This window comes from Vicia villosa, linkage group LG1, assembly GCF_029867415.1.
Source record: "Vicia villosa cultivar HV-30 ecotype Madison, WI linkage group LG1, Vvil1.0, whole genome shotgun sequence".
NCBI classification, from domain to species: domain Eukaryota; kingdom Viridiplantae; phylum Streptophyta; class Magnoliopsida; order Fabales; family Fabaceae; genus Vicia; species Vicia villosa.
This window is the reverse complement of record NC_081180.1, coordinates 69,947,275-69,963,331: the sequence shown is the minus strand read 5'-3', so window position 1 is coordinate 69,963,331 and position 16,057 is coordinate 69,947,275. Positions and strand designations below refer to the sequence as shown.

At 32.5% G+C, this 16,057-nt stretch overlaps 3 protein-coding genes across 5 annotated transcripts; 2 read left to right on the top strand and 1 right to left on the bottom strand.

The window, feature by feature from the left end:
* The first annotated feature begins 541 nt into the window (after positions 1 to 541).
* LOC131641175 (isocitrate dehydrogenase [NAD] regulatory subunit 1, mitochondrial-like) lies at positions 542 to 5,601 on the top strand. Of its 2 annotated transcripts, XM_058911483.1 has the most exons (5): positions 542 to 1,149; positions 2,156 to 2,206; positions 2,678 to 2,917; positions 4,152 to 4,230; positions 5,121 to 5,601. In XM_058911483.1, exons 1-5 carry the CDS (start codon positions 628 to 630, stop codon positions 5,393 to 5,395), a joined length of 1,167 nt encoding a protein of 388 aa, XP_058767466.1. In that variant the 5' UTR covers positions 542 to 627; the 3' UTR covers positions 5,396 to 5,601. The 2 variants fall into 2 exon arrangements, with proteins under 2 accessions (XP_058767466.1, XP_058767471.1); XM_058911488.1 differs by lacking the exon at positions 2,156 to 2,206 and having other exon boundaries at positions 543 to 1,149.
* A 517-nt stretch (positions 5,602 to 6,118) lies between these two features.
* LOC131641137 (isovalerate--CoA ligase AAE2-like) lies at positions 6,119 to 8,790 on the top strand. Of its 2 annotated transcripts, XM_058911461.1 has the most exons (3): positions 6,568 to 6,686; positions 6,774 to 6,858; positions 7,041 to 8,790. In XM_058911461.1, exon 3 carries the CDS (start codon positions 7,071 to 7,073, stop codon positions 8,520 to 8,522), a length of 1,452 nt encoding a protein of 483 aa, XP_058767444.1. In that variant the 5' UTR covers positions 6,568 to 6,686; positions 6,774 to 6,858; positions 7,041 to 7,070; the 3' UTR covers positions 8,523 to 8,790. The 2 variants fall into 2 exon arrangements, with proteins under 2 accessions (XP_058767438.1, XP_058767444.1); XM_058911455.1 differs by lacking the exon at positions 6,774 to 6,858 and having other exon boundaries at positions 6,119 to 6,686.
* A 416-nt stretch (positions 8,791 to 9,206) lies between these two features.
* On the bottom strand, positions 9,207 to 15,534 carry LOC131641126 (isovalerate--CoA ligase CCL2-like). The gene is made up of 3 exons (XM_058911443.1): positions 15,247 to 15,534; positions 10,879 to 11,103; positions 9,207 to 10,788 (listed from the first exon to the last, which is right to left on the bottom strand). Exons 1-3 carry the CDS (start codon positions 15,454 to 15,456, stop codon positions 9,325 to 9,327), a joined length of 1,899 nt encoding a protein of 632 aa, XP_058767426.1. The 5' UTR covers positions 15,457 to 15,534; the 3' UTR covers positions 9,207 to 9,324.
* Positions 15,535 to 16,057: the final 523 nt, after the last annotated feature.

The following is a 16,057-nucleotide window of genomic DNA, read 5'->3' as shown; positions in this document are numbered from 1 at the left end:
GATATGCATATACGAAAAATTCAACCCAAAAATTAAAATTTATATACAAATCCAAAATATAGTATTTTATAATTTTCATCCATAAGAAACCATATAAATATAAATATATAGAGAATTTCCCTTTCTTTTAATCATTCCCTTTCCTCCTTTTATGTGTGTGGGTTAAATAGAGGCCCAACAGCCATATTATTCCTCTTTATTTATTAAAAAAATAATAGAAAGTTAAAACAATAAAATAATAACAAAATAAAGTCAAATTCTTACTAGCCACTACAATTCCGGTTCTTCCAATTATAGATATTAGTTTCCTATAGTCACCGTATTTAAACATTACTCACGAATTACCCTTGGATAGAGATCCAACGGCATAAATATTAAAGTCGGAATTTTAGTTTTTAATAAAGTAAAAATACAAATAAAACTCAAACCGTCCAATTTCAATCCAACCATCACTATTTGCTGAAGGCTTAAACGCGTGATTTGAAATAAGTGCAGTGAATCTATTTTAAATGCGTCACTTTTCCATTTTATTATTCTTCTCTCATCGTTCTTCTTCCATGGTGGCTTCAAACATCACACACTAAAATCCAAATCTACAAAATCACTCCCAATTCGAAACCCTAACCGATGTCACAAATGGCAAGAAGATCCACACAACTCCTCAAACACCTCATATCTCCCCGATCGGAGTCGTCCCTCGGTTCCAAGCGATGGGTAACCTATATGCATCGTCCCGGCGACGGAACACCGCGTCCCGTAACAATGATCCCCGGGGACGGGATCGGACCTCTTGTAACCGGAGCGGTTGAACAGGTGATGGAAGCGATGCACGCGCCTGTTTATTTCGAGAAATTCGATGTGCACGGCGATATGAAAGCTGTTCCCACGGAGGTTCTTGAATCGATCCGGAAGAATAAGGTTTGTCTGAAAGGTGGATTGGTGACTCCTATGGGTGGTGGTGTTAGTTCGCTTAATGTTCAGCTTAGGAAGGAGCTTGATCTGTATGCGTCGCTTGTTAATTGTTTTAATCTTCCGGGATTGCCTACGAGACATGATAATGTTGATATTGTAGTCATTAGGGAGAATACTGAAGGGGAGTATGCTGGTCTTGAACATGAGGTTGTCCCGGGTGTCGTCGAAAGCCTGAAGGTAAAATAACTCTGATTTGTTTGTTATATATTGGTTTTTTTTTATTGAATTTTGATTTGATCATGAAGTTGTTAGGTTTGTGGAGCGAGAGAAACTGCAAATTGAAATTATGAAATCATTTTGTTTATGGTTAATAGCATGTTTGGTTTGACTTTTGGATGAGCCAAAAGTAATTCCGGAGGCGTAGAATTGATTCTCGAGTGATTTTGGGGTGTTTGATTATTCTAAAGTAGAATTGTTTGTGCCTCCAAAATTGATTATACTAGAAGTTAGAATTTGTAGCTTATGAGTTTAAACATAATTTTTACACTAGATTTTGTTATTCAACTCACTTTTACATAAATGTATCCAAACATAAATCAATTCTATTAAACTCAATTCTATTAAATCAATTCTACTAAACTCAATTATGTTAAAATCAATTCTATCAAACTCAATTATGTCAAAATCAATTCTATCCACCGCCAATCCAAATACACACTAAGAAGTTGCAAAAGTAATTTTGAATCCCTAGAGTTCCTTTGACCTATATGTTTGCAAAGGAAATCTAAATAGTCCGAGGTTCGACTCCGGCTGTGTCAAATGAGTGTTGGGCTAGCGGCAGCCACACACCACGATAGTGATTAGTCTTTGGTTGAAGTATTGGGAATTTGGGATGCGTTGAATCTCGGATAATAAAATCTAGACATTGTCATTTAAGTTTCAACTTTAGCTTTGAGTTTCATTTTGAATTTTTGACTAATGAAGATTAATTTGACATTCATTATTGATCTTGTGGGGGCTGGCGTGTTTCTCAATTGCAAGTTTTTTTTTAAAGAAGGTTTGTTATTGTTATATGGGCCACAACATCATGACTTTTGATGTTTGTGATTTTAAGCGACCATGATTGAGGCTGCATCATTGGTCTTTGATTGTGATTTATGTAATTTATCAAGTGATAGGAAATTAGGAACCCAAATTTAAGGGGAATAAACTGAAATTTTAATTGAGAATGTATGTATTACAGAAGGAAGCTCATCAAGGAGAAGACATTTCTCTCTCTTCCCAAACCTCTCAGGTTCTAACTGAAATTAACTCTGAACAACATCCCCTTGCCATGTCTTCTTCCTATATCTAGGTTTCCTCATCAAAGAAACTGGCCAAATCAGCAATTGTTGCCAATTCACTAATCAATATATTTGGTTGGGCTTAGGCCCAAAACCCAGTTTCTTACATCAAGGATAGTAATACAACTTCAATTTAAAACCTTGGTTCATAAGTATTCAGTTTTAGAAACTAACTTGAATTAAAACGAATCAGGTTCATATTCAAGTACACTTTCTCTTAATTTCTCTTATTTTATTGACTAGGCTGTAGTCTACTATTTCAGGACTTATTTTATTTAGAAAATAAGAAATGAAAGTAGAAAACATTCTCACAAATTATATAGGCTCTTTTTTTTTTCCTCGTAGAATATCTATCTAGTTTTTTGTCGTTGTACTGATGTTGTATCGGGTGTTTTTGTGGTTTGACTTGATATTTTTGGTAGGTGATTACAAAGTTCTGTTCTGAGCGTATTGCAAAATATGCATTCGAGTATGCTTACCTCAATAACAGAAAGAAAGTGACTGCTGTCCACAAAGCAAATATAATGAAGCTTGCAGATGGTTTGTTCTTGGAATCCTGTCGAGAGGTTGCCACCAAGTATCCTGGAATTAAGTATAACGAAATTATTGTGGACAATTGCTGCATGCAGCTTGTTTCGAAGCCTGAGCAATTTGATGTCATGGTATGTAAAACTTATCCACTTTTCTTTAATCTATGATGAAGTAAAGCATTAGCTTTGTGCTATTAAAGTATTGGTGATAAAGGCAACTACTCACTCATACTATGAGTCCGTTCGTGTTTCCATTTTTTAATAGATTGTTGCTGGTGATCTATTAAACACTTTTCTTATTTTCTGTTATTGACTTCTGATAGAATATCAACTGAGAAATGAGTCATGGCAGACAGGACAAAGAAAAGCAATAGCTAAGTTGCTTGCAGAAATCATCATTCAGTTTTTGCTATAAGTTTGCCATTGTTAGTTCAATCAAAAGATGTTTGAACATTTTTAAGGCAAAAAATATAGATATTTTTTTAACGGATGGGGATTGAAACATTTCCAGATTTGGTTATGTTCCTTCAGGGGATATGGTTGCAATGTTGCAAAAAGGAAAGAAAGAGTATCTCCTAAGTATTATGCCTGCATGGGTACTATGATCGCATATTGTAATTAACATGGATCAAATGATGTCATGATATTCTATCATAAATCATATCCATAGCAAAACCACTGACTTCTAAGTCTTAATAATTTCTTAGTCTCTGCTTCTAGTGCTTGAGCTGCCTCCATCTGATCTTCTATCTATACTACGGCATTTGCATTCTCACACATGCCTAAACTACGTAAGTTGAGATTCAAACCTTTTCTTTGACATGGACCAACAAGGTTTGAATGTCTTGGAAAAATATTTACTTGTTTCCCTTTTTCCTGTGTAGACGGATAAAGTTAAGATTTGTGATAAGGAATTGTGCAACAGTCTTTAGCCTTTAGGGTATGTTTTGCCGTAGAAGTTTGGAGGTTATGGATGGGAGAGAAGTTTTCATTTTTGATTTTACTTTTTGAAAAGGAGATGAATGAATAAGTGATGAATTGAGAGATCGTCATCACTTATTTATTTAAAATATATCCCTCTAAACTTAAAAAAACAACCCTTCAGTCCCTTTCTCCCCTAACTTTTCCACCCATACACAATTGGAGGATGTAGGATGCAGATGTACTTTGTGGAATATTTAAGGGACAAATAAATTTTGCCTCTCTTTTCTATTGGTCAAAGTATGAATCATTGCAGGGTGTTGGTCATTCACCTCAAAGCCAAATGATTTTGTTTTTGCAACTTTATCGTCTTCATAATTTGCTTCTGATTTTTAGTTCAACAATTTTATTTTTGAAATTCATGGATTATTTTACCTTGTGGTAGGTTACCCCAAATCTGTATGGAAATCTTGTTGCAAATACTGCCGCAGGTATTGCTGGAGGCACTGGAGTCATGCCAGGAGGTATAGTTATTTGTTACTACCGTATTGCAACGTTAGAGCTTTGATATGATTATGTTTCCTTTTAAATACTTCCTGGCTCACTTTTACCATGTTATGAGATGTGTGAATAATTTTCAAAACTTGAAAGTATAAGCTCCGAGTTTCTGTGCTTGTCTAGATACTTGTTCTGGAGAACATTTTTATGCACTGGAACTTTTTGCAAATAAACATGACCATATTAAATTCGTCTGCTTGATCATATGAGACTTATGTCAAGCTAGAACATTCTTCTTCTACAATAATGCAGTTATTAATTGTAGTGAAAACAAATGTTTCTGTAGTTATATTTGTGAAATGGAGGTAGGGGTTGAAATAGCTTGGGCCGAGTTAGACTTTGCATAAATAGGTTTGACATGTTCAAAAATTTGAAGGCCCAAATCTGGCCTGGCCTATTGCTTGTCATAGGTTTTCTTTTAGGTTGACTCGACCTTTTTGAAAACACGGTATGACCAATTAGTCTACTTAAGAGACCTATTTTGTACTAATGTCTTTAAATAAGTTATCAAATCCATCTTTAAGTAAGACTAACAGGATATAGGCAATGGGTTAGGTTCTGTTTTTGCTGATAAAATGGACTACGTAATAAAACACAATGTACAAAATCCAATACAAGAATAATAATAGAAATAAAATTTTATTAAATGGAGTATTTACTTTAAATATGTTGGGTGGCTTGACATATTTGCATCTCTAAATGGAAGTAGTACTAGTGGCTATATGAATACGATGGTGGTAGGTTGGAGCTGGTTGTTGTGGTTTGGTCTTAGGTAGAAGTTATTATTCAGAAACATGATTCTCTATTGTCAAATTATGGCCTAAATAATTGCAAACCATGGTTTTTTTGTGTGCAGGTAATGTTGGGGCTGAGCACGCAGTGTTTGAACAGGGTGCTTCAGCAGGAAATGTTGGTAACGATAAAATAGCGGCCCAAAAAACAGCCAACCCAGTGGCACTTCTTCTCTCATCAGCTATGATGCTTAGGCATCTCCAGTTTCCTGCATTTGCTGACCGTTTGGAAACTGCTGTTGAAAAAGTCATTCTAGAGGGCAAGTATCGGACAAAAGATCTCGGAGGTAAAAGCACCACCCAAGAAGTTGTCGATGCAGTAATAGACGCCTTAGATTGATTCATTAAGTTGCTGATTTCTCAAATGCAAGTCAGCTTTGCATAATCTTTTCTAGTTAATTTTATCAACATTGTTGTCCATCCAACAAATTGGAAATAGCAATTTTTGTCGTGAATAATGTTTATGCAACACAGAAAATGATGTACTATTATTTTTTCAACTGAAGAACAAAGAGAGTGTGATAAGTGGTTCCCACTTCTATTTAACGATTTGATTAATGTTTATGCAACACAGAAAATGATGCATAACTTTTTTTTTATCTGAAGAACAAATAGAGAGTGATAAGTGGTTCACACTTTTATTTAATGATTTGATTTGCCATCTATTAATATTAGTAGTTATGAAACAGCTATTTTTTTGAAGTTTCGCTCTATAAGAATTTTTTCAGCTGTTTAATTGGTTTGAGCTTAAAAAAACTGATCTGTTAATATTTGAATAATAGATGAAAATGTATAATAGATCCAAATTTTTTTTATTCATTAACAATTTATCTGAATTTGATGTTATCTATATACTTTGCGATAGTGATTTAATAGATAATATTTAATAATGTTTTTTTTATTGAATTGATATAAATCTTATCGCCATCTTTTAAGTTCTGGTATATCTTATATCTTACCAGCTTTTAATATGAGTGATAATCTCATTACAATTAGCCAGACTAGAATGAATCTACCCCAAAAAAAGTACTAGTACTTACAAAAATAGAATAATGTCAAAAGACTTTTTTTTAAATAAAGTCAAATGACCTTATCTACACGACTTCTTCATACTTAATCTTATCACTGGTTTCTAAAAATAGGAATCATCTTTGATTTACTAACTTCTAAAAGAAAATCAAGACAATATATCATTGTCAGAGTTGTACCCCACTTCAATGTTAACTGATAAACTATTGGCCATCTCAGTTGAAATTCTTTTACATTGAACCATCAACTGTGTGTGTGTGGTTACTTACCCTCTTACCATGAACAACATCTTCAAGATCATGCTTCAGACTCGTTCTTTAACTCATTTCAGATCATCCCATCACATATTTTCCCGTAAAATTTCTAACTTTACTAAGGATCCAGACAGAGGATCATGGGAATCAACTGAGGGTCTCCTTCATTGCTCTGCAAATTCTGTTCCTTTATCGCCTATCAACTTCTTGGAGAGAGCAGCAAAGGTTTGCAGAGACAGAACATCTCTTGTCTATGGTTCCTTGACCTATAATTGGGGTCAAACTCATCTACGTTGTCTCAAACTCGCTTCTTCTCTTGCCAAATTAGGGATTTCTCGTGGAGATGTGGTGAGTTGTGTTTTTTTTTTACAATTCTCTTTTGTTTTTGTTTTTACTGTAATCACTTTTCAGAGCTGATGCATATTTTTCTTTAAGACTTGGAATCAAATTACGCATCAGAGACTTACAACATTCATAGACATTGTGCATCAATCACTTTTCACACACATTGGAAACAAATGTAAGAAACAAAGTTGTGGAGTATACTGATTTAACCTTTATTGCTAGTTTATGGCACTGTATGATTCTATTTGTAACTGTCTCAGATTCAGCTTTGTATGAGACAATCCTTTCCATCAACTCAAGTTTTTCTAGATATTGGCTTTAACTTTCTGGATGCTATTCAATGTTGTTTGAAAACAGGTTGCTACACTAGCCCCTAATGTTCCTGCAATGTACGAGTTGCATTTCGCAGTACCAATGGCTGGAGCCATTCTTTGTACCCTTAATTCTCGCCTAGACGCAACTATGGTTTCAGTCCTATTAGAGCATTCACAAGCGAAGATCCTTTTTGCAGACTACCAATTACTTGAAATTGCTCAGGGAGCATTAGACTTGCTTCGCAAAAGAGGAACGGTATTGCCTATTATAGTCGTAATTACTGATTCTGATTGCTCATCTACTGTCGACAATACATCCACTAATTACGAGTATGAGAAGCTAATGGATGTTGGCCATACTGGTTTTAATATTGTGAAACCGCAGAACGAATGGGATCCTATAAGTATAAATTACACCTCAGGCACCACATCAAGGCCGAAAGGAGTTGTCTACAGTCACAGAGGTGCTTATCTAAACTCTCTAGCAACAGTTCTACTCTTTCAAATGAACATATTTCCTGTTTATCTTTGGAATGTTCCGTTGTTCCATTGCAACGGTTGGTGTCTCCCTTGGGGTGTAGCCGCTCAACTCGGCACAAATATTTGTTTAAGGAAAGTTTCTCCAAAGGACATATTTGACAATATAGTTCAGCATAAGGTGACACACATGGGAGGAGCACCTACAGTGCTCAACATGATTGCGAATTCTGCGTCAACTCATAGAAAGCCAATCAATCACAAGGTTTTAGTGATGACAGGAGGTTCTCCTCCACCGCCGCAGATCCTTTCCAAGATGGAGGAGATTGGTTTTAGTGTTTCTCATCTCTACGGTCTGACAGAAACATACGGCCCAGGGAGTTTTTGTGCGTGGAGACCTGAGTGGGACATGTTGCCTCCGGAAGAAAGATCGAAGATGAAAGCTAGACAAGGTGTGCCTCATGTAGGATTGGAGGACATTGATGTCAAAGATTCTGATACTATGGAAAGTGTTCCGGCCGATGGAAAAACAGTTGGCGAGATAATGTTTAAAGGAAATACAGTAATGAGTGGATATTTTAGAGATTTGAATGCGACGAAAGTAGCTTTCAAAGATGGATGGTTTCATAGTGGGGATCTTGCTGTGAAACATTCTGATGGTTACATAGAAGTAAAGGATAGATTGACGGATATAATAGTCTCTGGAGGAGAAAATATTAGCTCGGTTGAGGTAGAAACCGTTTTGTATAGTCATCCGGCTGTTGATGAGGCCGCAGTTGTTGCCCGGCCGGATGATCATTGGGGTCAAACTCCTTGTGCTTTTTTGAAACTTAAAGAAGGGTTTGATGCAGATGATCAAGAGATAATTGCATTTTGTAGGGAACGTTTGCCTCATTACATGGCTCCCAAAACAATCATTTTTCAAGATATGCCAAAGACTTCTACAGGGAAAATACAAAAGTATATTCTAAGGGAGAAAGCCAAGGCTCTGGGAAGTATATCCATAACCAGCCTCTCTGATTGTGACAAAAAAAGAAGTTCAACATGAAATTTCAATTTTATTTTAACAAATGTGGTTGAATGATGAATGGAAGATTCACAATGTAGAAAAATATATGATACAAGATTTCCACACATACAATAGCTCGAAGTAGATCTTTGATTGCATACTGAACTAGCATAATCAGCATCCGTGTATATCTTCATAGTTAGATTTCCATCTCTTTTGAACAAGAGACCTCTTCCCGGTGTGACTTTGAGATAATGTAGAATTCGGTCCACAACTTGCAAATTTCTTGCCCTTGGATCATGCTTGATTTAACAGTCCACTCTGAACGAATAAGCTAAATCTTACCTAATGTGTGCCAAGTAAATCACATTTCACTAATATATGATATTGTGCCTTGATCTACTTTCATTCTTTCCTCTTCATAACTCATCTTATGATTTTGTTCAATATAAATATTTGTAGGTTTGCATTCATTCTTGTCTGCTATGTGAAGATCAAGTATATATTTCACTCAACACCTTAGAGAGAAAAATTTATCCAATAATTCACTAGTAAAGATTTGTTTTGTACTATTAAAAGGCATTCTAATTGAGATAAACCAGTTATCATCCATTAAATCATTTCTGATTTTACTCTAACATTAGAAAATACAGTTAGACTTATAACAACCTCAACTCAAAGGATTGGTTCTTTGATTTGATTGTGCTTTCTACAAACACATGATTCATGAAATAATAAAAATTATGATTCTCTCAAGGGGAAGATTTATTAGATCTTCCTTTCATATAAGATCAAATGTCTAATCTGTTTAGTCTTCATACTAACTAGAGCACTTCACAAATTAATTTTTACAATCTAGGGGTCCAGAGATGCTTCCCAAGGCCTTGGCATTCTCCCTCAAAACAAACTTTTGTATCTTACCTGTTGAAGTTTTAGGCATATCAAGAAAAATGACAGTTTTAGGAGCCATGAAATGCGGCAAACGATCCCTGCAAAACTTTATTATTTCTTCATCATCCGCATCAACCCCGTCTCTCAATTTCACATATGCACAAGGAGTTTGGCCCCATAGATCATCTGGTCTTGCAACAACCGCAGCTTCAAGAACAGCCGGATGGCTATACAAAACAGTTTCCACCTCGATCGAGCTGATGTTTTCTCCACCCGATATTATTATGTCCTTCAACCTGTCCTTGATTTCGATGTATCCATCGGAATGTTTAACAGCTAAATCCCCACTATGGAACCAACCATCTTTGAATGCTTCTTTTGTTGCTTTCAAATCTCTAAAGTAACCACTCATCATTGTATTCCCTCGAAACATTACTTCCCCGACAGTTTTTCCATCGGCCGGAACACTTTCCATAGTTTCAGGATCTTTGACATCAATTTCCTCCATTCCTACATGAGGCACACCTTGCCTAGCTTTGATCTTCGATCTTTCTTCCGAAGGCAACATGTCCCACTCGGGTCTCCACGCGCAAAAACTCCCTGCACCTAATGTTTCTGTGAGGCCATACATGTGAGTAATATTGAAACCATTTTCTTCCATCATCGAAAGAATCTGCGGCGGTGGAGGGGAACCTCCTGTTAACACTTCCACCTTATGATTAACCAGTTTTCTGTTCGTCGTCAATGTATAATTCGCAATCATGTTCATCACAGTAGGAGCTCCTCCCATGTATGTAACTCTATGTTGAACTATATTGTCAAATATGTTTTTCGGAGAGACTTTTCTTAGACAAACGTTGGTTCCGAATTGCGCTGCCACTCCCCATGCTAGACACCAACCATTGCCATGAAATAATGGAACATTCCAAAGATAAACAGGAAACAGCTTCATTTGTAAGAGCAAAACCGTTGCGAGAGAGTTTAGATAAGCACCTCTGTGGCTTAATACAACTCCTTTAGGCCTAGAAGTTGTGCCAGAGGTGTAATTTATACTTATAGGATCTAATTCACTCTTCGGTCTCACGATATCGAAATCATCACGTCCAGAAGCTACAAGTTTTTCGTATTCGTAACCAACCGAGCTACTGTCAATAGTAGATGTATAATTAGAATCCATGATCATGACTAAAATTGGTTTCTTTTTTGATCTTTTGGATAAATGGTCCAATGCACCTCGAGCAATATCGACTAGTTGACAGTCCACAAAAAGAATCTTTGCTTGTGAATGCTCCAATAGAATCGAAACCATGTTTGCATCAAGGCGCGAGTTAAGAGTACAAAGAATGGATCCAGACATTGGTACTGCGAAATGTAGCTCATACATTGCAGGGACATTAGGTGCAAGTGTCGCAACCTGTTTACATAAACATGCACAAATGGTAGAACATTTATACATCAGTTTAAAATGAGAATAGAGTTAGGCCTGAAGAATAACAAAACTCACCACATCTCCACGAGAAATTCCTAATTGGGTAAGAGAAGAAGCGAGTTTGAGACAACGTTGATGAGTTTGTCCCCAGTTATAGGTCAAGGAACCATAGACAAGAGATGTTCTGTCTCTGCAAACCTTTGCTGCTCTCTCCAAGAAGTTGATAGGAGATAAAGGAACAGAATTTGCAGAGCAATGAAGAAGACCCTCCATTGATTCCCATGATCCTGGAACATTGACCTGTAAAATGTTACAAGTTTTACATGAGGTGAATTTCAATGGTGACACCTCTTTTAAAATGATTTTAAAATGATAGTATTGTTACGCGTAACTGCATATACTAATTTTTCAAACCGATTTTTGAAATCGAGTAAAGATTAGTCTCTAAATTTTTATGAATAAATTTTATGTAATTTAAGATTTTTTTTTTTTTACTTTAGACCCTGGTAATATCTAATAGTGCAATCTTCTACACAAATTAATATTTTTTAATTTTGATCTTTTTATATGTGGTATTTTAAAGACATAATATTTTAATAATAAAACATTTCAATTAAAATCAAAAATAAAAATAAAATACATCAATATTCTGTATCACCGTCATATTTTAATATACATCTTCATCACCTCCATGTAAAATCAAACCCACAAAAAATAATCAAACCCATAAAAAAAAGGGCAATGCTATCCAAGGATCATTAATTACGTTGATATGTATTGTAGAAGAGAGAAAATGAGTGTATTATATGTATCATATGATAGAGAAAGGGAATATATTAAATTTATTTGAAGTAATTAGTAATTAAGTATATATTTTTTAAAAAAATATAAGTATATTTATGAAGGACGGACACCTCTAAAAATAGGCGTGTCGTCGTGTCCTACACGTGTCGGTGTCCGGCACTTGTATGACACTAGTATGAGACATGTCGAAAAAGTCAGACAAGTGTCTTCAAAAAATTGATTTTTTTATTTTTATTTCTACATATTTTGAATTGATGTCTGATATTTATTGGATACTCATACAATATGTGTCCAATAATTTAGACAAGTTTTCTTTAAAAGAAATTGTGTTTTTCTTTTCCTCATCACACTTTATACATTTTTTATATATTTTTTGAGATAAATTCTAAGTACGATTAAAAAGATTAAACATGTAGTGAAAAAATATTATTATTGACGAATTAAAAGCATTAATTTTAAGAGAAAAAGAAATATGCATGGACAGTGTAAATTATATTTACACTGTCAACCAATCACAATCATGTATTCAATTAAAACATAATTTTAATTTTAAAGAACTAATATGACATGACAAGTATAACGATTTTGATTGGTTGTATGTGTAAAGTTAATTTAAACCGTTAATGCATTACTTTTAAACTCTAATTTTAATTAACATATTTTTAATCTTTTGATATTAAATGAATAAATAAAACTTAAATATATACATATATATATATATATATAACATGTCGGTGTCCTTATTTTTTACATATTGATGTCGGAGTGTGCATAGTTCATGTCGGAATGTATCTTTATAGAGTATGATCAACTACAAAACAAAATTTGGGTAATATAATAAAGAGGGATAGTAGTTATTGCAAGATGATTATTGATGGGGTATTGAAAGATTGACGTGAGTCGTCATTGCATTAAATATAGTACTAAAATGTTTTATAAATATTTCTTGATCATATATTATCTTTATTTTTTATTATAAATTATTTTAGACTTTTTTCAAAACATGATGTGCGTTATTGTTGCATTAAATTATACTACTAGAATATTTTATAAATATTTTTTAACTATATACTATTTCTTTTTTTTATTATAAATTATTTTAGACTTTTCAAAGCATGACGTGTGTGATTATTCCATTAAATTATAGTACTAAAATGCTTTATAAACATTTTTTTAATCATATATTATATCCGTTTTTTATTGAAAGTTGTTCTAGACTTTTCATACGCATTAAAAAAATAATAATTATTGTATGAAAATTAAAAATAATAATTTTTTTATAGAATTGTCCTTCATTAATGACATGTTAAAGATAAATTTATATAATTTAAATGAAAGAATAATAAATATTTAAAAATATAATAAAAAATATTATTAATTAATCATTCAATAGAATTTTAAAATGGCTTATCCTATAATACAATTTTTTATATATAAGAACTTATAATAAAATGTTTTATTTTATAATATGAGTATAAGACAAACTTTTATTTAATTTTAAAAAAATGAATTATTAAGAAGGTGGTTCGCATTTACTCTAAAGAGGTCGGCCATGACAATGAAAAGAAAAGATGCACGGAAATTCAACAAAAAACAAAGGGAGTAGTACCATATTGGGAATTGAATGCCATGACGTGACTCATCATTTATTTAGATTGACGGGAAATCATTAATGATGGCAGCCCACAGACAGAGTTAGAAACGACAAAAAAATGTTTTTGCTAATAAATTCTCTATCTAGAAAAAAAATTTTAAATAACAAGGTTTAAAAAAAAAATTACCAAAAAAACAAGTTTTTTAAAAAATTTATCAAAGTGTCTAGGTTTAAAAGACCCCCTGGAGTATGCGCCAAATGAATTGGCGCATTAGTACAAAAATTAGGAGTATGCGCCATATGGTTTGGCGCAAATGTGGAATTTTTTATTTTTTTTTTACTTTTCACAACACATATACGCCAAATGAATTGGCTAATTCAAAAAAGTTTATACTAATGCGTCAAATGGTTTGGCGCATACTCTAAAGGGTCCCGCAAAACCTAGACATTTTAGTAAATTTTCTGAAAACCTTGTTTTTTATGTAATTTTTTTTATAAACATTGTTATTTAAATTTTTTCATCCTCTATCTATCCCTATCAAAAGTGTTTTATTTACAAATTTTCTTTATATTTAAATAGTTGCTTTTAAAATATCAAATTAATAGTATTTATTATTTTATATTTATATCTTATTTGTCTTAAACTATAAATTATTTTAAAAATTATATTATTATTATTATATTATATTTTTTACATTAAGTTAAATTATAAATATTTTATTGGGTTAATACCACTTAATTTTATGTAATGTAGGCGATTTTTGATTTAATCCTCTACAAATTTCTTTTGGATTATTCCTATAATAACTTTTTTTAGATTTCCCTTCTAAGCTTACAAGTTAAACACTGAATCTGAAAGATTAAATAAAAAAAATATAGGGTTAAATATGTTTTCGGTCCCTATAAATATCTCAATTCTGATTTTTAGTCTCTATAAAAATATATTGATTTTTAGTCTCTATAAAATTACTTTTGCACTCACTTTTGGTCCCTCTACAGGGACTAAAATTGAGTGCAAAAGTAATTTTATAGAGACTAAAAGTTAGTATATTTTTTATAGAGATTAAAAGCCATTTTATGTCATTTTATAGGGACTAAAAACATATTTAACCCAAAAATATATTCATAGGATAACTTGTGCACTTAAGAGGCAAATACATAGAGTTTTAACATTTCAAGGGGGTAATTCAATTTTTTTTAATATAAATAAAACGAATTTCGCCTATATTACAGGAGTATTGTATGTTTAACCCTATTTTATTCTTTTCAATAATTTAAGTTAATCAACATATACTAGTTTTATTCTTCATTTTTAAATATGTTATTTTAAACGAAAATTAAAATATTATATTATTTAAAGTCAAATATTTTAAAGAATATCATATTTTTAGAGAAAAACATAATCAAGTTAATTTGAATTTTCTCAGATAAAATCTTAATCACAAATTTATGTTTTTGATATAAATCAAATGGCTGAATTATTGGTATTTATAAATCAACTTTAAAAAATGACGTTGAGTTAAACAAAATTATATGACATTGTAAAAAAATTTACCTTGTCACTTAGTCGTTATCACTAAATTTATGAAATTTGACTTTTATATTAATTATTTATAAAATAACATAAAAATTGTTATAATATACTGACCGTATAAATTTTTTTTTATATCATCCGTGCATAACAATTAATCTCATATAAATTTTATAAAAATATTTATTTTTAAATATAGGATTATATGAATCAGCCTTTGGATTGCTGTTACAAAAGTGGAAAGAGTTGCTGTACGGTTGAGAAAGGCATTATTTCAGGTGCTAACCACTTTGCGTGATTAAAAGTCTTAGAACTTTATTTGTTATTCACACCTTTGTAAGAGCATTAAAATCTTATGCAAGCTCTCATGTTTTTTATTTTACTCCGACTTGTATTACAAATATTTAGTATTGTTGAGGTAGATTTTGAATAAAAACTTCATTCGATTTAATGATAAAATTATTTATATTTGATTTTGAGTTAATATAGTAATAGTATAAAGAAAAACACTTACCTTAATCTCTTGGGGCAGTGGTCTTCCATTTTGGCTCTGTCTATGCAAACATGTTTCTGCCTTTAGATCTGAGTTGATGCAAGTAATTGTGTTTGTCTTCACTCTTTCTTGTCTACATGCTGCATGTTTGGATATATCTATTTGCACTTTATATTTGTGATGGAACTGTGCATTTCCAAAACCATTTGATAAAGCCAAAATGAATGCCATATGATTTAAGTGAGCAAGTATTTTGGTTATGGGGAAATATTGGTATTATATATCTATTCTTCTTCCTTGTTATATATTTGTCATTTGTGATCAATAAATAATGTGTATGGTGTGTACTATCAATAGTATATTGTCATTAATTACTATCAATATCTAAACACCCCTACCTGAAACCTAACTGAGATTTTTTACATTGTTATTTAATAGCACTTTCTTGGATTCTGGGAACCATATTATTCTCATGTTTAAGTTCGGTTATATATTAGTAGGAAAATGCTAAGTTCTATAATGGTTAAAGATAAAGTTTTGAAAAAGTTTATATAGAGTCAAATATCTTTTACGTTGCAATTCAGTTTTTGCTGGGATAAGTTAGAATAAACTCTAATATGATATTAGATATCAGAGTCTATCAATCGGACCTCAAGCTGTCCACCGTTTAAATCACGTATCAAGTCTAAAAAGAGTTCCGGACTTGAAGGAGTGTTTTGGAAAAATCTCAAGTCTCACATATCTTAAAGATAGAATCTTAGAAGAATTTATATAGAATGATGTCTCTCACTTTACAAAACAGTTTTATAAAGATGAGTTAAGTTAAATACTA

Excerpts from the sequence above, each read along its gene's own strand:
- LOC131641126 (XM_058911443.1), bottom strand. The coding sequence starts at position 15,456 with ATGGCATTCATTTTGGCTTTATCAAATGGTTTTGGAAATGCACAGTTC. Across the intron at positions 11,104-15,246 it reads CACTGCCCCAAGAGATTAAG|GTCAATGTTCCAGGATCATG; the intron begins GTAAGTGTTTTT and ends AACATTTTACAG. Across the intron at positions 10,789-10,878 it reads GAATTTCTCGTGGAGATGTG|GTTGCGACACTTGCACCTAA; the intron begins GTGAGTTTTGTT and ends TTATGTAAACAG.
- LOC131641137 (XM_058911455.1), top strand. The coding sequence starts at position 6,363 with ATGAACAACATCTTCAAGATCATGCTTCAGACTCGTTCTTTAACTCAT. Across the intron at positions 6,687-7,040 it reads GGATTTCTCGTGGAGATGTG|GTTGCTACACTAGCCCCTAA; the intron begins GTGAGTTGTGTT and ends GTTTGAAAACAG.
- LOC131641175 (XM_058911483.1), top strand. The coding sequence starts at position 628 with ATGTCACAAATGGCAAGAAGATCCACACAACTCCTCAAACACCTCATA. Across the intron at positions 1,150-2,155 it reads GTGTCGTCGAAAGCCTGAAG|AAGGAAGCTCATCAAGGAGA; the intron begins GTAAAATAACTC and ends TATGTATTACAG. Across the intron at positions 4,231-5,120 it reads CACTGGAGTCATGCCAGGAG|GTAATGTTGGGGCTGAGCAC; the intron begins GTATAGTTATTT and ends TTTTGTGTGCAG.